A 25116-nucleotide genomic window follows, 5' to 3' on the forward strand; every position below is an offset into this window, starting at 1 on the left:
CAAACTGGAAACAACATATCCTGAGGCTGCATTTATTGTAGCTGGGGATTTTAACAAAGCAAATCTGAGGACTAGCCTGCCGAAATTCTACCAACACTGTCCTACTCGCACTACTAAGACTCTCGACCATTGCTATTCAAACTTCCGGATGCTTACAAGGACCACCCAGCCCTCCTTTTGGCAAATATGACCACAAATCCATCTTGCCCCTCCCGTCTTATAGGCAGAAACTCAAACAGGAAGTGCCCGTGCTTTGTACTATTCAATGCTGGTCTGACCAATCGGAATCCACGCTTTCAGTCCCATCAAAGCTGGGACCGAGAGACTGAAAAGCTGCTTCTATCTCAAGGCCACCAGACTGCTAAACAGCAATCACTAATCACTAATCACTACATTGAGACCCAATCACAGGCCACTTTAATAAATTGATCACTAGTCACTTTATACAATGCCACTCCAAATAATGCCACTTTAAAAATGCTTACATATCTTACACTACTCATATCACAAGTATATACTGTATTTTATACCATCTATTTCACTTTGCCTATGCTGCTCGACCATCGCTTATCCATATACTTACATTTACATATTCTCATTCACTCCTTTAGATTTGTGTGTATTAGGTAGTTGTTGAGGAATTGTTAGATTAATTGTTAGATATTACTGCACTGTTGGAACTAGAAGCACAAGCATTTCGCTACAACATGGCATAGACTGACCAGGTGATTCAAATCAAATTGTATAGGTCACATACTTTTATTTTTTTATTTAACCTTGTTTATTTAAGTGAATGTGATACCGTAGAATAGTTTAGCCTGTCCGGAAGCAAGACGTCGGTCTCGGCGACATGGATGAATTTGCTTTTACAACATTTTGCATTAACATCTGCTAACCATGTGTATGTGACAAATAAAATTTGATTTGAGGATTGTTTTGATCACATGGACTGGGATATGTTCCAGATAGCATGCAAAAATAATCTAGACGCATACACGGATACAGTGACTGAGTTCATAAGGAAGTGTATAGGAGAAGGAAGTGTATAGGAGTACCCACTATGACTTTTAAAACCTATCCTAACCAGAAACCGTGGACAGATGGTAGCATTCGCTCAAAACTGAACGCACGAACCACTGCCTTTAACAATGGCAAGAAGTATTCTACAAGAATCAATATCACTCCGTAAAACACAATCTTTGGAACAATACTTGGATAGCTTTTCAGAATTCACTGATAAATTTGTCCACATTGGAAAACAGGAACAGGAAATACATTTGTTTTCATGACAGAATTAAAAAGTAATTTTGGACAGAACAATGTAGATAGTTTCAAATACATGCAACTTAAAAGTTACTTAACACAACATTTCAATTTGAAATCTTTTGGACATCAGAGCAACCTTGAGGGAATCTTATTTGTGTCACGTGTGCTCCCTTCTCCGGCCTCTAGGTCACCAGGCTGCTCGTGTTTCTTGTTTTAAAGTTCCGTTCCTTTATTAAATGTATTCACTCCCTGAATTTGCTTCGCGACTCTCAGCTCACATCGTTACAATTTGAGTCAGGAAAAGATCTTCATATGATAGGGAAGATATACAAAACCTTGCAGAGAGCATGTCCAACTGACAATCTCTTAGGAAAACATATAACTATTGGAACCAAGACTTAAAAAGAACTGATGAAGAACTGGCACAAGATGGAGGTAAAGTTGGAGCATAACTAAGGAAATTACAGTTAACGATAATTTTAAAGCTTAATCCAGTATAAACTAGTGTATAGAATTTATTATACAAAAGACAAAATTCACAAATTCTACAGAACAAGGCCAGAGTCAGGTCTTAAGTGTAAAACGAATAATGACTCAATAATCCATGCTTTCTGGGAATGATATAAAGTCCGGAAATTGTGGGCGTAGCTAGAAAGTTGGCTGTCAGAAGTATTACTATGCAAACTTGCTTTTAATCCGTCTGTCTTCAAATTTCAAGACATGGCATGTGGGGGTGTAGTGAGATACCCGATGGGTTGGACAATTTTCTTCATCACTCATCTTGAAACCCGCCATCATTAACACAATGGAAAAATCAAATTATTTAATATTTAAATACTGAAAGTGCGTGGGCTACGGAAAGAAACAAAATGGTGCAGTTTCAGGCCATGTGGCAGAAAGTGATGCGGCCGCCGGAGATCAGGGTGGGTGTGAAAGTTGGTCTCGGCAGGTGTGATGTAGTTGATGTTTGTACAATGTAGTCATTTGTACAGTATGTGTATGTTTTGTATTGTTTATAAAATATCAAATGAAATCGTTAAAAAAAGAAAAAGGGATCATAGCTTTAACCTGGATTCACCTGGTCAGTCAATGTTATGGAAAGAGCAGGTGTTCCTAATGTTTTGTGCACTCAGTGTAATTGAATCTCTGGTGATACACTGTTTTTCTAAGGGATTTGTGGTAGGAGGTTTTGCTATACATTTTTTTCTCTCACTTTTTTGCTACACCATGAGTAGACCATGAGGAGAAATAGATGGTTTTAGACCAGTTGAAGAGTCCCAACACATTGTTCTGATATCACTGCTGTTGTGTCCTTGTATCACAGCTGTTGTTCTTGTTTAGTTTCTCAGTAGTTTCTCTTTTTCTATTTCCTTTGTACCATACACTTATTTCTTTCTCTCACGCATGTCAGTCTCTCTCATCCTCTCTCTCGCTCACAGGCTCCCACCCACACTCAAATACAAACAGAAACAAAAACACACAACCCACACTTTCCCATATTCCCAGGATGCATCTCACAGTGCCATGAATGTTCCATTGTATGTAGTATCAACTCCATATTCTCTATCACCTCCCATCAATGTCTCCAAACTCATTGCGTTCCAGCTCCCCTATTGCCTATTGTAGATAACAATGACTGACTTGGCCAGAAGGCACATGTGCCCAATAGGCCCTTTTATCTCCATTCAGAGCCATATACTCTTACCATGTTCAGTAATGACAGACACTATAATGTCCCAATAGGAGCAGTGACTCCAAGCACGGACTATAACTCCCTTCAACACTTCAAAAACTGGTTGTCTCAACAATGAGTTCTCATTCAGCTTCATCAACGTGGCTGCCTGATATTTGCTAAAAGTTGTCAGAATATACAGTTTGTCTCATAATCTAGACGTCAACCACAAAACAACAAAAGGGTTTGAAGCTGTTGTTGAATATTTGTTTGCACTATACATGTGTAGTAGTATTTGGCTTGACACGAATGGATGTGGATTTCAAAACCATGTCTGCAGTTGTAGGAGAAAGTTTAGGGTTATTTACTATTACCTTGTTTTGTCTACCAGTTTGTTGTAAAAAAACAAGCTAGCCTTTTAACTTCCAACACCTCCCCCATATGATATAACAATGTGTAACCTACAACATTATCCCAGTTTGATATGTTGCTTGAATACGTTCATGCCAATATCAGCAAAAAATAGAACAGAATTCTTCCTCACTGTGAGATAGCAGAAAACTGCTGTAAAAACTTTTCCATTTTAAAATAGCCTAGAATCACACAGTTATTATTACTTCCAAACAAAAAGCATTTTGTGGACTCTAATAAATCAACAATGTTGTTTGGATTATTGTTTGAAGAATCGCTGAGATTATATTTGGTTATGAGCTACAAGCGTACCGACACCTACTACAAGCAACCGTAGCTGCGTTGCGTAGTGTTTTGTTCCGTAGCGTACAGTAATCATTGAGTTTAACACAGCCATCAACTCCCTCAACCATGATCCATCCCCCTGTGGATTGGCTACTCACTTGCTTCTGTGACCGTGCTACCCTCCTCCATGCGCTGGGGTCCGCAACCCACCCTGGTGCAGGCGCTCAAGTAAAACATGTACTTGCTCATCTCCCCCAGGCCCTGCAGGAGCCAATGGGTGGTGTCGGCACTGCTGACGTTCACCTCCTGCATGTCCCCCATCGCCAACGTCTCATTTACTATAGAAGAAGAAAATAATGGAAGCCATTTAGCAGACGCTTTTATGCAAAGCGACTTACAGTCATGCGTGCATAATTGTTTCCATTTTTTATTTAACCTTTATTTAACTAGGCAAGTCAGTGAAGAACAAATTCTTATTTACAATGACGGTCCACCCCGGCCAAACCCTAATGACCCTGGGCCAATTATGCGCCGCACCTGTAGACTCCCCAATCACGGCCGGTTGCGATACAGCCTGGGTCTGTAGTGACACCTCTAGCACTGAGATGCAGTGCCTTAGACCGCTGCGCCACTCGGGAGCCCGAGTTTTACGTATGGGTGGTCCCAGGAATCAAACCCACTATACTGGCGTTGCAATCGACATGTTCCAACATGTACCAACTGAGGTACAGAGGACAACCCAAGAAGAAGATAAACACACACACATACACAAAAATACAAATTTGTTTGGAGAGGCTGGAGCAGAGCTCACAGTCAAACATTCACATGACACGGGTCATGACTTTTGTGAGCTGACGAGGAAAACAAGACTCTAGTTACAAGACTTGACTAAGAGTCTGGGGCCTACTCATATGCTGTAATTAGGCTCCAGAGGTTTTCATTGTCAGGTCTCGTGGTAAATAAATGGAGATGTTAGTGTTATCGTATTTTACTGCACTTACAATTCACTGCCTCCCTTTTTTCTGTATTAGTGCCTTTCCATGTTATTCCTAAAGACGTTGCTCTGAAACAGCATGTACATAAAGAGATACCTCTATACAATGATAAGGTTTAATATGATTTCCTTGTTTATTTTTTGTTGTAATACTGTATATTTGCCAGCCTGTTAGGCTCTCTGAACCAGTTCTATTGTAATGTTTATATTCCCACTGGCTCCTTGTACTTTAATATCAGTGAAATGCTGATATCTGATGACAAGCACTGAAAAGGGCATGCTGGCTGCATTCAGAGGCCTGACTGGCTCAGTGGGTGCTAAAACAACTGCAGGGAAGGGTCTCCCATAACATTTCACACAATGCCTCCAGAAATGTCAGGCAAAAAAAAAATGCGGGTAAAAGGAAAATGTAATGAATGTGATGAAAGCCTCTTACCTCAGTGTTTTCTCCATAAGATAAGTGTTCTCTTCATATAAGATGTGAATGATTTCATTTCAATTCCATGTGATAGAAAGCATTTAATGACATATGAACACTAGCCATGTCTTCTTTTGATTTAGTAAACGTTTCCATTCTATTAGGGGAAAAACAGCAACTACATTTGCTATGCCTATAGAGGTAACCCTCTGCCAGTGGGCAATACCAATAATTGAGCTTTAGAGAGAACCCAATTGACCATTGAGTATTTAAACAGCACCATCTAGTGCAGGTTTTGATAGTGCAGCTATTGGAACAACAGCAAACTGTACTACAGTAAATGACCAGTCTAAACTGACCGCTAGGTAATAGTAGGTCAAGAGTAATATTCAGCTGGTAATATTGTGGTGAACTTGTGTGTACATACTCATCTACTGTAGTAATACTAGAGGGGTCATATGAGTACATACTCATCAAGTAATACTAGGGTGGTCATGTGTGCACATACTGAGTTGGTACTGCAGGAGATATCCCGTAAGGATGCCGTTTGCCTCAAAGGGGGGTGCCCACACCAGGGTGATAGAGTCTCTCTGGGCGTTTGACACTGTCAGAATGGGCACTTGTTCGGGAACTGTCAAAACATAGAAAAACAAACAAACATTACACATTCAGCCTACAATCCGTCATAATCATATTGAACATTCTCCTTGCTGTGAAATCTATAGGCTTTAGCGTTCACATATTTTGAGCTTCATTTTTCAGCAAGGCACACAAATGGTGTATTAATATACAGTATAAGACACACACTCACATTTACAGTAACATGTTGTGTTCTGTGACAACACCACAGTTCTCAGGGCGGGTGATGTCACTGCACAATGGCTATTACTACAGGACACAGCTAACTGTCTCACATCTGCTACACAAAGTTTGCATTGTTGTACTGTTATGCCTAGAAGTAAACCTGTGAGTGCACACATTCCTCTGCCAAATATTTACCTCCTTCTGGAGTCTGGAATGTGACGGGGTCACTATTGGGGCCGTTGCCCCTTTTGTTAAAGACGTTGACGGTAAGTCTGTACTCCGAGAAGGGTCTGAGGCCAGGTACCATGGCATGGCTCCTGTTCCCTGGGAACGTCAGGAAATGTCTCTCCTCGGGAATTCTGTTGGAATGTAGGAGACTCCGTTTCCTCAGCCAGTGCACCTGAGAGAGGGATAGAAAATGAAGAGACTTATATGGCAGCCATTTTGAAGATTTTTATTTTTTTATTTTACTAGGCAAGTCAGTTAAGAACAAATTCTTATTTTCAATAATGGCCTAGGAACAGTGGGTTAACTGCCTGTTCAGGGGCAGAACGACAGATTTGTACCTTGTTAGCTCGGGGGTTTGAACTTGCAACCTTCCGGTTACAAGACCAACGCTCTAACCACTAGGCTACCCTGCCGCCCCAAGATGATATTCAAATGAGAAAAGTTTTGTTTGTGATGGATATGGTTTCACAGGACCTTTATTTATTAATTTATTATATATTTTTATTGGACATATACACTCCCCTCCATATGTATTTGGACAGTGAAGCTAACCATTTTAATTTGTCTCTATACTCCAGCATTTGAGATGGAATGTTTCATATTATGCGACAGTACAGAATGTCAGCATGTCTTGCGAAATTTCGGAGTCACTTTTATTGCAAGTAAGAATAGAAGATATTTCTGAACACTTTTACATCCATGTGGATGCTTCCATGAATATGAATAATCATGAATTGTGAATAAGGATGAGAGAGAAGCTTACAGAGGCACAAAAATCATAACCCCCATTTTTTGTTGCCGCCTCTGAACGGCATCTCACTCATCATTATTTATGATTTATTCATGATTTTTCTTAATCATGGGATCAGAAACATCTCACCTACTCAGTTAAAGAAAACAACTCTAGTCATCATTCAGTTACTATTGGACAAAACATAACCCAAAACACAATCAAAACAAACAGCAAATTAGTTTGTAGAGTCGCAAGCTTGATGTAGTTGTCACGCCCTGACCATAGAGAGCCCTTGGTTCTCTATGGTGTAGTAGGTCAGGGCGTGACTAGGGGGCGTTCTAGGTTATATATTTCTATGTTGGTGCTCTTGGTATGCATCCCAATTAGAGGCAGCTGATGTTCATTGTCTCTAATTGGGGATCATACTTAAGGGTTCCCTGTTCCCACCTGCTTTGTGGGATATTGTTTTGTGTTTGTGCACCACGTAGTCACGGTTCAATGTCCGTTTATTATGTTTTGCTTAAAGTTTCACTTTGAAATAAATATGTGGAACAACATCTGCTGCTCCTTGGTCCTGTTCTTAAGACATCCGTGACAGTAGTCAATGCATGAAACACTAAACTTTTGACTTCCTTAATACGTTATAAGTGAATATGTTCAAATTAATTATTCAAATGGGAGGACTAGATACATAGTGATTTCATTTCTAAACAGTAAAACATATACTTATGAAAATACCCTCAAATAAAAGGTGACATTCTGTACTGTCACCTTATATGAAACCTTTGATCTCAACTCCCAAAATCTGGAATATAGAGACAAATTAAAAAATGTTGCTTCACTGTCCAAATACAGTGCCTTCGGAAAGTATTCAGACCACTTGACTTTTTTCACATTTTGTTACATTAAAGCCTTATTCTAAAATTGATTAAATTAAACAAAAATCCTCAGCAATCTACACACAATACCCCATAATGACAAAGCAAACAGGCTTTTAGAAATGTTTGCAAAAGTATTAAAAATAAAAAACTTTAAATACATAAGTATTCATACCCTTTCCTATGAGACTTTAAATTGAGCTCAGGTGCGTCCTGTTTCCATTGATCATCCTTGAGATGATTCAACAACTTGATTGGAGTCCACCTTAGGTAAATTCAATTGATTGGATATGATTTGGAAAGGCACACACCTGTCTATATAAGGTCCCACAGTTGACAGTGCATGTCAGAGCAAAAACCAAGCCATGAGGTCGAAGGAATTGTCCTGGGGGCTCAGAGACAGGATTGTGTCAAGGCACAGATCTGGGGAAGGGTACCAAAAAATTTCTGCAGCATTGAAGGTCCCCAAGAACACAGTGGCCTCCATCACTCTTATGGAAGAAGTTTGGAACCACCAAGACTCTTCCTAGAGCTGGCCGGCCAAACAAACTGAGCAAAAAGGCCTTGGTCAGGGAGCTTTAGAGTTCATCTGTGGAGATGGAAGAACCTTCCAGAAGGACAACCATCTCTACAGGACTCCACTAATCAGGCCTTTATGGTAGAGTGGGCAGACGGAAGCCACTCTTCAGTAAAAGGCACGACAGCCCGCTTGGAGTTTGCCAAAAGGCACCTAAAGACTCTCAGAACATGAGGATCAAGACTCTCTGGTCTGATGAAACCAAGATTGAACTCTTTGGCCGGCCTGAATGCCAAGTGCCAAATCTTTAGGAAACCTGGCACCATCCCTACGGGGAAGTATGGTGGTGGCAGCATCATGCTGTGGGGATGTTTTTCAGTGGCAGGGACTGTGTAAATAGTCAGGATCAAGGAAAATATGAACGGAGAAAAGTACAGAGAGATTCTTGATGAAAACCTTTCTCCAGAGCACTCAGAACCTTAGACTGGGGTGAATGTTGTGGTAGCAGAATCAGAATTCTTTAGGTAACATTGATAAATAAGATGTTTTATCAATTTTCATAAGTATGCCTATGTGGAAAAAGTTACTTGGGGCCCAGAGAGGGGAGAGGTCAGGCTTGTCTTCATATGTAAACGTATCTTTTAAACCTTATGAAGGGATGACTGAGGGGGAACCAATTATCTCTTGGCTCCACAATGTCTGTGTGACAGTCACTCCTCTCCGTAAGTTTGTCCAGGAGGGGTTGTATTTTTTATGGGAGTATCTAGGATTGACAATTGATATATGCCCTTGGATGAGGTAATGTTTTGGTCCTAAGTGGTACCAAGAACGAGGTAAGAACTTCGTTTTAGGAGAGCAAACTAAACGATAATTTATAGCTAATGCTGTCTGGCTATAGGATACTCCTTATTTCAAGTAAAAGGTTATTTGTGTAATGTTCCTAAGATCTGTTATTTGTCATGTGAGTTTAGGTGGGTGTCTTTGCTATAAAGGATCTCAGTTGCCATTATGTTGGCACTCTCAGAGAATTCATTTATAGACACTGAATTGATCTGAGAGTCACAGGGATATGGTGAAGCTCATATAATTAAAGATGGACTTTATGATAACTCTGACTTGTGTGTGGTTTGCTCTCTCGTGATTTGGTAATACAGGAAATTTCCACGACATTTGGCAACGAGGATAGGATAATGAATCTTCACTCGGTGACCGTTCCTGACGATCTAGGTAAATAAATCATGCACGAGTGATCCCTCAAACTTGGGATCTTAGGGAGACCACACTTCGGAAACGAAGCAAATGGACCAACCTTTGATCTGAGAGGAAGCGAGCCGAGTGGATACCACATCTCGAACTGAGTTTTTTTTAAAGAGGTGAGCGAACCACACACTTGAAGTCAAGTTTTTTAAATATGCCTCTGTTACGTATACTCTAAGTGTGAATTCCTTTGTAAGGAGCGCACCTCGGAGGCGTAAGCAGGGCCGAGTCAGAGGAGAGTAATCTGAGAGTTTGTGGACTCAAAGATACTCTGCCACTGTCCGGTTGCGAGTGACCAAGAGCTGTCCTGACACTGAATTGATCACAGTGGGGATTGGTGCGGTCTGTGGGGGTGAGGGGCCAGGGTAACTGTGTGTTCTGTGTGAAACATGGTACTTGGTGAAGCCCTATTGGAAGAAGGACCTAATTCTGTGTGTACCGTGCCTTGCGAAAGTATTCGGCCCCCTTGAACTTTGCGACCTTTTGCCACATTTCAGGCTTCAAACATAAAGATATAAAACTGTATTTTTTTGTGAAGAATCAACAACAAGTGGGACACAATCATTAAGTGGAATGACATTTATTGGATATTTCAAACTTTTTTAACAAATCAAAAACTTAAAAATTGGGCGTGCAAAATTATTCAGCCCCTTTACTTTCAGTGCAGCAAACTCTCTCCAGAAGTTCAGTGAGGATCTCTGAATGATCCAATGTTGACCTAAATGACTAATGATGATAAATACAATCCACCTGTGTGTAATCAAGTCTCCGTATAAATGCACCTGCACTGTGATAGTCTCAGAGGTCCGTTAAAAGCGCAGAGAGCATCATGAAGAACAAGGAACACACCAGGCAGGTCCGAGATACTGTTGTGAAGAAGTTTAAAGCCGGATTTGGATACAAAAAGATTTCCCAAGCTTTAAACATCCCAAGGAGCACTGTGCAAGCGATAATATTGAAATGGAAGGAGTATCAGACCACTGCAAATCTACCAAGACCTGGCCGTCCCTCTAAACTTTCAGCTCATACAAGGAGAAGACTGATCAGAGATGCAGCCAAGAGGCCCATGATCACTCTGGATGAACTGCAGAGATCTACAGCTGAGATGGGAGACTCTGTCCATAGGACAACAATCAGTCGTATATTGCACAAATCTGGCCTTTATGGAAGAGTGGCAAGAAGAAAGCCATTTCTTAAAGATATCCATAAAAAGTGTCGTTTAAAGTTTGCCACAAGCCACCTGGGAGACACACCAAACATGTGGAAGAAGGTGTTCTGGTCAGATGAAACCAAAATTGAACTTTTTGGCAACAATGCAAAATGTTATGTTTGGCGTAAAAGCAACACAGCTCATCACCCTGAACACACCATCCCCACTGTCAAACATGGTGGTGGCAGCATCATGGTTTGGGCCTGCTTTTCTTCAGCAGGGACAGGGAAGATGGTTAAAATTGATGGGAAGATGGATGGAGCCAAATACAGGACCATTCTGGAAGAAAACCTGATGGAGTCTGCAAAAGACCTGAGACAGGGACGGAGATTTGTCTTCCAACAAGACAATGATCCAAAACATAAAGCAAAATCTACAATGGAATGGTTCAAAAATAAACATATCCAGGTGTTAGAATGGCCAAGTCAAAGTCCAGACCTGAATCCAATCGAGAATCTGTGGAAAGAACTGAAAACTGCTGTTCACAAATGCTCTCCATCCAACCTCACTGAGCTCGAGCTGTTTTGCAAGGAGGAATGGGAAAAAATGTCAGTCTCTCGATGTGCAAAACAGATAGAGACATACCCCAAGCGACTTACAGCTGTAATCGCAGCAAAAGGTGGCGCTACAAAGTACTAACTTAAGGGGGCTGAATAATTTTGCACGCCCAATTTTTCAGTTTTTGATTTGTTAAAAAAGTTTGAAATATCCAATAAATGTCGTTCCACTTCATGATTGTGTCCCACTTGTTGTTGATTCTTCACAAAAAAATACAGTTTTATATCTTTATGTTTGAAGCCTGAAATGTGGTAAAAGGTCGCAAAGTTCAATGGGGCCAAATACTTTCGCAAGGCACTGTATGTGTTATTGTCTAAGTGACCCTCAGAGGTGGTGAATTCCAATTATTTAAAATGTGCTAGCCAGGTATGCCCTGGGTTACTCTGTGTGAGTATTTTGTTATGGGATCACTAGGTAATATTTGCCAGAGCGTTCTGTGTGAGCGGGGTAGGTTGACTCTGTGTGAATAACCTTTCAAGTATGTTCTGATGTTCTATGTGAACATCTGACCAATCCTGTGTGGGTGATTCTTAAAGTTCTGTGTGAGTACCTAAGATTTCTTATGTTTTATATAGATTCTGTGAATTATTTGAAATTATGATAAATTGTATGTTTGTATAATCAATTACTAGAGATTTGATAAAGTAATGCTGAGAATATAATTAGATACAATTTAAACCACCCATTCGTAGACGTATGTAGGTTGAGTTCATATCTGTAATGGATAATTTGATAAAGATGTGGGTTTAAGCACTATTAAACTAGTCTACAAAATCTGGGAAATTGAGCTCTAGAAATTGATTAGTGTGTGTCAACTTTTGGTTATCTTACCCTAACGATGTAACTATAAAACGCATCTTGATTATCTCTGTCTGGGTACAACATTTGAAATAAAACTGCCCTTGAGGTCTGATAATGTTATATTTTTCTTCGCAGTATGAGAGAAGTTGCGGGATTTATTGAATAAACAGTTTTCCATAAAGTTAGAGAGAATTCGAGGGAATCTCGACGTAATTTATAATGTCGTACAAAGCTTAAGGTTTTCCATCAAACAAATGATCATTGCGTGATGTAGTAAAGTAATTGAAATACGTTGCATAAGTAAACATAATCTACTTTTATTAAAAGGCGCAAGATCTGTTTCCTAGTCAATAAATGTCGATTTTATTCTTTGATTGCAAATCTATTCATTTGGCATATGAGAATCATAGCCGGAGTAACGCTTGGACCTTTAAAACTAGGTCTATTTTTCTGGGAATTGCCGATAGTGACGTGTCATGATTTTACTTGTAAAGTGGGTTTATTTGCAGAGAATCTTAGTAATTTACATAGCGTTGGTGGTATAGTGGTGAGCATAGCTGCCTTCCAAGCTCGAGTCCCGAGTTTTTGATTGTAATTAAACTATTGGTATGTTTTGCCTGGAAAGTTATGGTCGCTAGTGTTTGTATAAGATAAACTGAATGTTTTAATAGCTTGTTTGGTTCAAATTGATAGAAGGGATAAATTGAACTTTTTAATAGATTGTTTAGGTTAAATTGATAGACTTATTCGTTCAACAAAAAATAATAACGAAGCAAATTTTGATGCAAGACTATGTCTATTCACTAAATTATCTGCTGGAATAATGTATTGAGAATTGAGTCGTATTTAAATTACTGTATCAATAGAGGAGACAGTTACCTAAGTTAAAGAAATTCTAAATAATAGCAGAGAGATAATGGCGATAGAGAGGTGCCCACCGAAATGTTTTTCATTCTTATAGATTGACTGACACATGTTATAATTTTGGAGCTGTGTGTGTTATTTTTAAAGTCTTGGACATTTCATAAGTGTGAAGAGGAAAGAGAAGAGGAAGTTATAAAGTTTGGTTTTAAAGCTTACGATAGAGGTAAGGAAAAACGTTGAAATGAGAGGGGTTATATATTTTTGCCCACTGGGAGAAAAAAAAATAGGATATGTGGAGCGGAAAGTGATGTAGGTGTGAGTAAGGAAACATTGTGATAATGTATTCTGATGGTTATTGATTCTTGGTTTGATTGTTTAGGTAACACCAGTGAATTTGAGCAGGAAAGTTAATGTATTCTAACATTATAATCTGTTTCCATTATGTGGAACAATGTCAGGTCATTAAAGTTGATTGCAGGTTGAGTAGTTTGAGAGCCTGTTGGCAGAAGACTGAATGGGTATTAATGTTGAAAAGCAAGCTTGGGTCAAACTAGTAAGTTAGTATGTTAAGTGGGGGAGAATCATAGATTTTAATTCTAGTTTTGTTACCTCTATAGTCAAAACAATGTAATATGTTTTGGGAAATTAGCTAGGTTAAATTTGGTTATTTGTGCTTTTCCCCTGATACATAGACATCTGTCTCAGGGGCATCAGTTGTTGTTTTTTGAGAAATTTTTGCATGAATTTATCACTGTATCATCTGCATACATTGGAACTTCAGACCCTGTACAGACAGAAGGCAGATCATTAAAGTATGTGCTGAACAGTATTGACCTTTGGGGAATTAAAACGTTGTGGATATGAGTGGAAAAAAGTTTGTTTTGATTTTTATGCTGATGAGACAGCACTAACTTTTGAAAGATTTTAGATTTGTTAAAAATCAGGATAGTTTTTACTAAATTTATATCAACAGGTTGAAATTATTAGATTGCTGATTAAAGTGGTTTGTTTATTTGTTTACTGTTTATATTTGATTTTAGGTGTTGATTTTACTTAATTAAACATTGTATTATCTGATGTGTTTGAGTAGGATTCTTTCTTCCGGGACGGATGGAAGTTATCTAAAACATTTGTTATGACTATTTGTTGGTGTTTTTAAAATACTATGTTTGATTTGTTTTACATTTCCTTTGGGTTTGGTGAGTTTTCCATTTGTTTTAGTGCAAAGGTATCTTAAAGGGGCATGCACGCACATGGAATTTTAATGAGTTTTTAATTAAACACGTTCATTATTTTGATAAAGTAATGTTCTGGGAACCCGGGATACAACACATAGGAACTATTTGACTATTGTTTGCAATTTGTCTAATATAGTAAAAAACACTTCTTTGAAGGGTTTTGTATGACCTATGACCTCTATAATGACCTACCGTTGTGGCTTGATCACCCGCATTGGAAGGCCATTTGGATAATGAATTTATGGTCATTTGTAATACTGCTTTCAAGATAATTTGTGTAATTGATAAATATATTTGAGTTAGCCATATCTGTAATTTAGACCACTGTGAAGGAGAGGGCATTGCTTTTAACTAAGGGTATGCTGCTTTAAGTCTATTTTCCTATGAGTGACAAAGGCGTTGAAGAAGGCCTTCCGAACCACTTCTACCGAGAGAAAGGAACCAAGCCAGAAATCGATGTACAGTATCAGATCTAAGCTATCAACTGAGTCCACATGGAGTAAGCATAGAGGGAGATCTGTTCTAACCTTTTCTTATGATTCTGGTATATTGGTTGACGAATGGACAAGACATAATGAGTGGTAAAGATGAGACATTGATATTGGGACATTATCATGGGCCATCCACTTTGAATTGTAGCTATCTGAAGAAGAACGAAAAGGACGCCAGAAGAATCAGTGCCTGAGAGGGGGGGGGGGGGGGGTCATCTGTGCAACCATGAAAAAGAGTTAAATGCATCATTCATGTTTTTGTTTAATTTGAACTGTTTATCAATGATCAAACATAATGCAAGTCCTTGAAACTGAAACACGTTCTGTTTATCTATTGTTTAATGTATTTAGTGCAAGCAAATGTGTCTTTCCCAGTAGAGTTGTAGTGACATGTTTTGGGGACTTATTATTTTGAATGCTAGAAAATGAAAAAAGTATATAATATATTGTATTAAAACAAAGAAGACTTAAAATTCCTTTTTTTATTTTATTTTTACAAATATGTGTCTAAGTTTTATGCCATTGGTGTTACTGACATACAAACCACTCCTTACAAAGACATACAATTATTTGTTAATCACACCCTTATAGTTTGTCATACATTTGAGGATTTCAATGATGATTTGGTAACCTGGGTACCAGTCTGTTTGAGTTCTCATTCCACTCCTTGCCACACATTGTCATGCTACCCATAGCATGTTTAGCATGACATGGAGTACAATGAGTGGAATGTTAGCAAAACAGGTTCTAGATTTCAGGCTAATGATTTGGTGTTACTAAATATAAAGTGTAATTGGTGTTACTCTATTTTGATGAAAGGAAATGACTGGTTATCACAATAAAATAAAACATTTGAAGTCATTAAGTTGCCATATAAATTGATTTAAAAATGGGAAGACGCACCCAAATACATTTAAATAAATAAAATCTATGAATTAGATATTTTTTCTAAATTCCATACCAAAATCCGTTGCAACTCAAGAATGACTCAAGTGCCATTGAGAATTAACTACTGCTGACTAATGATAACTAGGGCTGGGTGATATGGCCAAAATATCATATCACATTTTTCTTTTTTTATGGTATGGTTATTTGACAATATTTTGTTTTTTAATAATACAAGTTCTAAATATGCTTCATGAGTAGTGCATATCCCCAGGGAAGCAACAAATACATTCTAAGTGGTTTTAAATGGGGCTTTCTCTCTTCTGATTGTTTTATACTGTTCAATTAAACTTCACCCAAAAATAAATGTTTCGCATTTTCATACATTTACTTCACTCATTTATTATTTCCACGCTGTAAAACATTTGTCTTTGTATGCCTCTATTTTGTGAAAAAGTCAATTTTCCTTTATCATAATAATGATTGTCCTCTATGATTCAACGGCAGTTCATACTTTCGCCACAAGGTGCATTGTGCCATTTTCTAAGATGCTTTCGGCACCCGCACTAACTCATTGGTGCCCGCGCTCTCACAGGCACTATTCATGGCATACAGTGCCTTCAGAAAGAATTCATACCCCTTGACTTATTCAACATGTTGTTGTGTTACAGCCTGAATTAAACATGTATTAAATTGATTGTTTGTAACCCATCTACACACAATACCCCATAATGACAAAGTGAAAACACCTGAATTGTACAATATTTGCACATTATTATTTTTAACATTCTTCAAGCTCTGTCAAGTTGGTTGTTGATCATTGCTAGATAGACAGCCATTTTCATGTCTTGCCAGAGATTTTCAAGCTTTTTTAAGTCAAAACTGTAACTAGGCCACTCAGGAACATTCAATGTCATCTTGGTAAGCAACTCCAGTGTATATTTGGCCTTGTGTTTTTAGGTTATTGTCCTGCTGAAAGGTGAATTTGTCTCCCAGTGTCTATTGGAAAGCAGACGGAACAAGGTTTTTCTTTAGGATTTTGCATGTGCTTAGCTCTAATCCATTTATTTTTATCATAAAAAACTCCCTAGTCCTTGTCAATGAAAAGAAAACCCATACAATTATGCAACCACCACCATACTTGAAAATATAAATAGTGGTACTCAGTGATGTGTTGTGTTGGAGTTGCCCCAAACATAACGCTTTGTATTCAGGACAAAGTAAATATCTTTGCCACATCTTTCATAGTTTTACTTTTGTGCCTTACTGCAAACATGATGCAAGTTTTAGAATATTTGTATTCTGGAAAGTTTTCCTTGTTTTTCACTCATTTAGGTTAGTATTGTGGAGTAACTACAATGTTGTTGATCCATCCAAATGTTTCTCCTGTAACTGTTTTAAAGTCATCATTGGCTTCATGGTGAAATCCCTGAGCGGTTTCCTTCCTCTCCGGCAACTGAGTTAGGAATGACGCCTGTATCTTTGTAGTGACTGGGTGTAATAATACACTATCCAAAGTGTAATTAATAACTTCACCATGCTCAAAGGGATATTCAATGTCTGCTTTTTTATTTTTACCCATCTTCCAATAGGTGTCCTTCTTTGCGAGGCATTGGAAAACCTCCCTGATCTTGGTAGTTGAATCTGTGTTTGAAATTCACTGTTCGACAGAGGGACCTTGCAGATAATTGTATGTGTAGAGTACACTTATTGTGTGAGCAAAGTTTTTCAAAATGTGTAAAAAGTCAAGGGGTGTGAATACTTTCTGAAGGCAGTGTAAAGTACATGTGCACACCCGAAGCTCTGCAAGCAAATTAGCCGTTCGCAACTGTTAGCAGTCTTTTACAGGTGATAAGAATGGACGATTGCCATACTTTTTAGAGTTTCATTACTCAGTTATTACATTTATATAACATTTACCAAACGTAAAGTAAAAATCCAAACCGGTTTGTGCATTAACTGTATAATGTAAAATACGGTTTGTCGACCAATAATTAATGCTAACTGCTAACTAACTTCAATGTAAAACATGCTATGCTAAATGGGCACATAATGTACACAAAATGGTAGATTACACAGAGTACCCTGACTTGAAAAACACACAGGCAACCTTAAATTCAGCCTTAATATTCCACATTTCTCAAATAGGAATACAGCCTGTGGAGTAGGCTACCCAGGGATATGTACAGGTGACCCAGTATTTATATTAAGTGAGATGTAATGGCCCTACTTTAGGTGAAGAAGAGCAACAGAGCTAGGAAGATGGGCCCACCTCAAGTAAAATCCTGATAGAGAAACTTGGATAATGCTCATTAGGCCATACAATGGAAAGCGGACAAGCTAGTTCCTCCCTATTTCAGTCCATTTTCTTCGATTTGGTACCTGATGAACACAACCCTGAACACTCACATTGTAGCCTCCCAGATGACCCCGCAATGTTGCCTGGGCAACCCTCGTCCAACTGACTCTGAGAAGGGTGGTGTTCAACACCTCCACTGCCACGTCCTGTGGGGAAGCTGTAGGCACTGGAGAGGACAGGCACCAATCAGTAGCAATAGTACAAGCACACAAGCGCACGCACACACACACACACACTAGACAAAGGGTAGGTAGCACATATTTACAAAGAAATACAACATCAAGAAGGAACAAACACACTATATAAAACAAAAGCATTTCCACTTCTGTATGAAACTATGGAGGGTACGTATTAGTACAGTCTATGTAGAGGGCGGGGAGGGGGGTTATAGTACGGAGGGTGTGAAAAACAAAAGATCTAAGATCCATTATCCTTTGTGTCATTATGTGTCAAATCTCACAATTTGCTCAGACAAAGGTGAGAATTTGACTTGCAAACTCTCTGCAACGGTTCCAATTTCTTATGTGAGGGGACTACTTGAAGTACACCTACATAGGACTGGGGTGATATCCAGAAAAAAAATGACAGACACTTAACCTGATACATTATCCCGAAAACAATGCCAAAAGACAACTGAAGACAAGAAAATGGGGGAGATGCAATGTTCACATAAATTAATAATATTGGTCTCTTTGTCAAAAATCGCAGTTGGGTCACTTAACAGAGTAGTACTAGGATACACTACAACACCATCTGCACATCAGAACAGTAGATAAACAATGGAAATGGAAAATGTATGATACAACCAATGATGATTATTTTGTTTATATGTATAACTAAGAGTAGAAATATTGTTTTCATTCACATAGAGGAGCAACATGCCTCCCCTGGGTGGGCTTGGTAAAACACTCATCTCCCCTACTTGCACATTATGATACACCTATCCAGCCTTAAAAGTGTACATCCCAATAATATCTCCTTTCTCCTGAAGTGCGTACTCATTCACTAGTTCCTTTCAAATCAGTGAAGAAACTTTGAATTTACACTGTATTCAGTTGAAGTCGGAAGTTTACATACACCTTAGCCTAATACATTTAAACTCAGTTTTTCACAATTCCTGACATTTAATCCTAGTAAAAATTCCCTGTTTTAGGTCAGTTAGGATCACCACTTTATTTTAAGAATGTGAAATGTCAGAATGATAGTAGATAGAATTATTTATTTCAGCTTTAGTTTCTTTCATCACATTCCCAGTGGAATTTTGGTAGCATTGCCTTGAAATTGTTTAACTTGGGTCAACCATTTTGGGTAGCCTTCCACAAGCTTCCCACAATAAGTTGGGTGAATTTTGGCCCATTCCTCCTGACAGAGCTGGTGTAACTGAGTCAGGTTGTTGGCCTGCTTGCTCACACACGCTTTTTCAGTTCTACCCACAAATGTTCTATAGGATTGAGGCCAGGGCTTTGTGATGGCTACTCCAATACCTTGACGTTGTTGTCCTTAAGCCATTTTGCCACAACTTTGTAGGATTGCTTGGGGTCATTGTCCATTTGGAAGACCCATTTGCGACCAAGCTTTAACTTCCTTCCTAACTGATGACTTGAGCTGTTGCTTTAATATATCCACATAATTGTCCTTCCTCATGACTCATGACGCAATCTATTTTGTGAAGTGCACCAGTCCCTCCTGCAGCAAAGCACCCCACAACATGATGTTAACAAGAAATTTGTGGAGTGGTGGTTGAAAAACTTGTTTTAATGACTCCAACCTAAGTGTATGTACATTTCCGACTTCAACTGCATATAAGGGAAATTAATGTACACACTTTGGGACGAGGCACTGATAATTGGGACATTGCCAAAAAGAGGCCATATGTATGAAGTTCACGGGATTAAAGGAAAAACTCTGGTGGTCTGTTACTCACAGTCTTCCCCGGAGTACCCTGTCACTACTTTGGGTTCTGGGCCCCAGCCGTGACTGTTGCGACTCTGGATCTTGATCTCGTAGGGGATGAATGTGGGGGTGTTCTTGATGACAAAGGCGTGTCTCTTGACAAGATGCTCTTTCCAGATATCTTCTACTCCCAGTTTCCTGTAGCTCAACTTGTACTCCAGGCCTGGACCATTGTGCTCCACAGGCAATAGTGGCTGTGACAGAGGACAACACAACAGAAAGTATGTCATTAAACACATAAGGTATCTACAACATACTCTACCTGTATCTAAGACATACAGCATACAATTGCTGCTATAGACACAGTTATGAGTCTCTCTCACCTCCCAACTGATATCCATTTGATGGGGCAGATGACCCTGAATTTGGATGTTTTCTGGGTTTTTATCAGGAGCTGTGAGGACATATGCATTATTATATAGTTTGCTCTGTGTTGAGACAATTCCTTTAGGGCGCATATGGCCAAAATAACTCTTCACATGACAATGGCCAGTTCATTGAAAACTTTGAAATCCTCTTAACCTATATATAAAGTAGACAGTTATAAACGTATAATAAGATGATTATAACAGGTTACAGAGAAAGTCAAACCTGCAGGAAGGGTTTTGTATCGGTCTGTGGGGTTGCTTGGGGGCCCTTTCCCAATGCCATTAACTGCATACACTCTAAACTGGTAGTTCAGGTGGCCGTGTAATGTCAACAAAGCTGTGACCTGGTTGCCAGGGACTCGCTGGAGTTCTCGCCAGGTCCCAGGATCCCACTGACTCTCCTCGTACTCCACTATGAACTCTGTGCTCGTACAGTATACAAAATCATAAATTAGCCATTCAGAAATAAATATACTGTTTACTGAAAAAGTATTACATTGTATGTCTACATTAGGAAATATCGAAATACACTACGTGACCAAAATTATGCTCGTTGAACATATCATTCCAAAATCATGGGTATTAATATGGAGTTGATTCCCCTTTTGCTGCTATAACAGCCTCGACTCTTCTGGGAAGGCTGTCCACCACAGTAGATGTTGGAACATTGCTGCGGGGACTTGCTTCCATTCAGCCACAAGAGCATTAGTGAGGTCGGCACTGGTGTTGGGCGATTAGGCCTGGCTCGCAGTCGGCATTCCAATTCATCCCAAAGGTGTTCGATGGGGTTGAGATCAGGGCTCTGTGCAGGCCAGTCAAGTTCTTCATCACAGATCTCGACAAACCATTTCTGTATGGACCTCGCTTTGTGCACGGGGGCATTGTCATGCTGAAACAGGAAAGGTACTTCCCCAAACTGTTGACACAAATCTGGAAGCACAGAATCGTCTAGAATGTCATTGTATGCTTTAGCGTTAAGATTTCCCTTCACTGGAACTGGGGAGACTAAACAATGAAAAACAGCCACAGACCATTATTCCTCCAACATCAAACTTTACAGATGGCACTATGGATTCGGACAGGTAGCGTTCTCATGGCAACCGCCAAACCCAGATTCGTCCGTCAGACTGCCAGATGGTGAACGCGTGATTCATCACTCTAGAGAACGCATTTCCACTGTTGCAGAGTAAAATAGCGGCTTTACACCACTCCAGCTGACGCTTGGTATTGCACATGTTGATCTTACACTTGTGTGCGGCTGCTCGGCCATGGAAACCCATTTCATGAAGCTCTCAGCGAAAAGTTATTGTACTGATGTTGCTTCCAGAGGCAGTCTGGAACTTGGTATTGAGCGTTGCAACTGAGGACAGGCGATTTTTACATTCTACGCGCTTCAGCACTCTGCGGTCCCGTTCTGTGAGCTTGTGTGGCCTACCACTTCACGGCTGAGCCGTTGTTGCTCCTAGACGTTTCAACTTCACAATAGTGTACCTTGTCTGTGCATATATTTCACATTATAGAAATCTCTTTTTACAGTTTCAGGAAAGGGGTTATAATACTGTATATTGAGGAAGAACATCCCCCAAGTGTTACATGACAATCAATGTTTTTAGTACACTGAACAAAAATATAAACAAAACATATAAAGTGTTGGTCCCATGTTTCATTAACTGACATAAAAGATCCCAGACATTTTACCTACACACAAAAGGTGAATTACTCTCAAATGTTTTGCACAAAATTTGTTTACATCACTGTTAGTGAGCATTTCTCATTTGCCAATATAATTAATCCACCTGACCGGTATGGTATATCAAGAAGCTGATTAAACAGCATACTTATTAGACAGGTGCACCTTGTGCTGGGGACAATAAAAGGCCACTCGAAAATGTGCAGTTTTGTCACACAACACAATGCCACAGATGTTAAACGTGAGGGAGCCTGCAATTGGCATGCTGACTGCAGGAATATCCACCAGAGCTGTTGCCAGAGAATTGAATGCTAATTTCTCTACCATAAGCCGCCTCCAATGTCATTTTAGAGAATTTGGCAGTACATCCAACCGGCCTCACAAACGTCGACCACATGTATGGTGTCGTGTTGGCAATCGATTTGCTGATACCAACGCTGTGAAGAGAGTACCCCATGGTTACGGTGGGGTTATGGAATGTGCACAACAGCGTGTTCCAGTTCCCGCCAATATCCAGCAACTTCGCACAGCTATTGAAGAGGAGTGGGACAAAATTCCCTAGGTCACAATCAACAGCCTGATCAACTCTATATGAAAGAGATCTGCCGCGCTGCATGAGGCAAAAGGTGGTCACACCAGATACTGACTGGTGTCGACCAAACTTTTTTTTAAGTCATCAGTGACCAACAGATGCATATCTGTATGTGAAATCCATAGATTAGGGCCTAATTTATTTATTTAAATTGACTGATTTCCTTATATGAACTGTAACTCAGTAAAATCTTTGAAATTGTTGCATGTTGCATTTATATTTTTGTTCAGTATATGTTTGTAGTATGCTGAAACTGGGACCACATTTGAGGACATCCCTCCTTCCTATAGCAAAAGGTTGAGGGTGAAGACAGCTGACTGTGGTAGCCAGGCCTACCAGTGGTAGAGCTGTTGTGGTCGTCACCGGGTACCCAGGCCAACCGGACACTCCAGCTCTTTTGTTCAGACAGCTCCACATCCTCTGGCGCATCAGGGACATCTGAAACAACATAACAGCAACATTGTAATCACATTATGATGGTGGGGTGCACAGTTTCAGTCATTTGAGGACCGCATTCCTGCTACATTTCGTCTTTGACCGCCTTATATAGTAACTAGGGACTGACTACCTGTGACATGTTCATTGGGGCATGCAAAGGAAAACTAAAATTATACATTTCTGTCCAGGTAGTCCTTCCCTCTTTCAGTCTATTTTCTTCCGTTTGGTGAACTCTTGGTGCACTCTTCAGCCAATCAGTAAGATCCCTATTAAGCACCGTAGGTACCAAAGATAAATCAAAACCGTCTGGACTGCGGACCTCCGGGGCCTGAATTGTGCACTACAGCACTACAGACGTAGTACAATGGCATTACTGAAACTGACGGTGATGCTGCTTACCAAGTACAGTAACGAGTGCAGAGGCGGTGTCCTGGTCTAGATTGGTTCTGGCGGTACATGTGTATGTTCCCTTGTCGCTTTGGTTTACATTGATAATTTGTAGCATTCCATCATCCAGAAAATATCTAATAATAAAAGCACATTTATAAAGAGAGACTCATAATACATTCACTTGTATCATTGGTAAAGCTGTCAATCTTAATAGGTGGTTTCTATGAATATTTCCGTAATCTTTGTGAGGTGATCCAACTTCCTACACTCTTGTAATTGTATAGTGATGAGGTACAAAATGGGGTAACAATCCCATTAGGGTATCTTACCTGGACTGTTCTGTGAATGGGGGTATCTCTTCCCCATCCTTGCTCCAGACTATTTGAAACTCGTTCCTAAGAGATATATCATACTCTGCTTGGCATGTAAGCTGGGCTGTGGTTCCACTTAATATGTGCAGGTCCTGCGGCGGCTCCACGATTTGGGTGGGATCTGAAACATACAAATACATTTACCGGGTGAATAAAACAAGATCTTAAACTCTTCTGATGTTCAGTTACATTTGAAAGTCTCGCGGGCCATATTTGAAGTCTCATGCTAGCTATGTAAGTCCGGTGAGAGAGAGTTACAGACATTTTACACAGGCTGAACTGAACTATGTCTGGAGGATAATGAATGCCATATTTTCCCTGCTACCTTTCCTGTCACCACTTATCTGAAAGGACTAGATGAATAAAAGCAATATGGCTGAAAGCCAACATCCTTATTATTTGTCCTAAACCCAATTTCCTTCAAAGTGCAAATGAAAAAACCTAATGATAAGCCATTCAATGCTGTCTAAGGTGCAGAAATACCTTTGACGTCCAACAAGGCTGTGATGGCTGATTTTCCCTCCGAATTGGTGGCGAAACATACATATTCCCCACTGTCTTCTTTCCCTGCCTGGTTGATCTGCAGCGATCCATTCTTAAAAACTGAGAATCGTTCCCCCTCAACAGATTCCGTAGTGTCATCCTTGTTCCTAGAAGACAAGCATTTCTGAGTTGCCATTTGTTGTTTTCCTACTGGACATGTACATGTTAAAACTGCGTTGGATATACAATAATTACACAAAAACATTTCATTGCAACACAAATTGAATTCTAATACGTTGTAAATGAATTCCACCCGTCGTTGCTTTCAAAGACACCTGAAAAGCCTGTTTAAAGTGAAATTTTAGTTCCTAAATTCATAACACATTTGGAAAACAGTTTATCTAGTCATTTAACATGTCATGTTAAAATTGCAAATGGAATTGTGTGTGGAACTTCCAGTAGGGTTGGTTTGCACTCTTCCTCATTTTGTTAAGGTGTTGGCGAATGAAACAAGTGGAACTCATGAGTCCTATATGAAATTTGAATGGGTCAATGTCAATGGGTCTAAGAGAGAGTGTTCCCTATCTAAACACACCAAAAGAGAAGGATTAGGGGTGATGTTCATGAAAGAGATAATCAGAATATAAGGAGATGAACGGAGGAAACGTGTCACAGAACTGCCCAGATGGAGGACAAATGAAGAATAGAGAAAGAATTAAGGATGATTCGGGCATTGTTCACCACCCAAATAATAAACAATAAAAAACAATAAAAAACAAATCGCTCACTCACAAATTTGACTTCAAAACGGGATGCGTGCTGAATCCTTGTTCATAGTGAATCAAATGAACTGCACACCAAAAAGTGATTGTCAAAATTGAATGGCAAATACATAAATTATTGAAGATAACCTTTTGCAGTGCTTTCCATACCAGTCACTACAGGTGTTCACCAACAACAGC

General features: G+C 39.5%; 1 protein-coding gene across 3 annotated transcripts in view; it reads right to left on the reverse strand.

Moving 5' to 3' along the window:
- LOC109908548 (neural cell adhesion molecule L1-like protein) overlaps window positions 1-25116 on the reverse strand; it is a 123158-nt gene that overhangs the window by 22076 nt on the left and 75966 nt on the right. For all 3 annotated transcript variants that reach the window (XM_031794205.1, XM_020507204.2, XM_031794206.1), the window contains exons 12-22: window positions 24155-24321; window positions 23630-23792; window positions 23310-23434; window positions 22809-22910; window positions 20414-20611; window positions 20146-20216; window positions 19794-20016; window positions 17920-18035; window positions 6046-6250; window positions 5555-5677; window positions 3793-3972 (exon numbers count right to left, since the gene is read on the reverse strand). In XM_031794205.1, the coding sequence (XP_031650065.1) occupies window positions 3793-3972; window positions 5555-5677; window positions 6046-6250; window positions 17920-18035; window positions 19794-20016; window positions 20146-20216; window positions 20414-20611; window positions 22809-22910; window positions 23310-23434; window positions 23630-23792; window positions 24155-24321 (1673 nt within the window). The remainder of the gene's footprint in view (window positions 1-3792; window positions 3973-5554; window positions 5678-6045; window positions 6251-17919; window positions 18036-19793; window positions 20017-20145; window positions 20217-20413; window positions 20612-22808; window positions 22911-23309; window positions 23435-23629; window positions 23793-24154; window positions 24322-25116) is intronic.

The sequence above is a fragment of the Oncorhynchus kisutch genome, linkage group LG17 (assembly GCF_002021735.2).
Source record: "Oncorhynchus kisutch isolate 150728-3 linkage group LG17, Okis_V2, whole genome shotgun sequence".
NCBI lineage: Eukaryota > Metazoa > Chordata > Actinopteri > Salmoniformes > Salmonidae > Oncorhynchus > Oncorhynchus kisutch.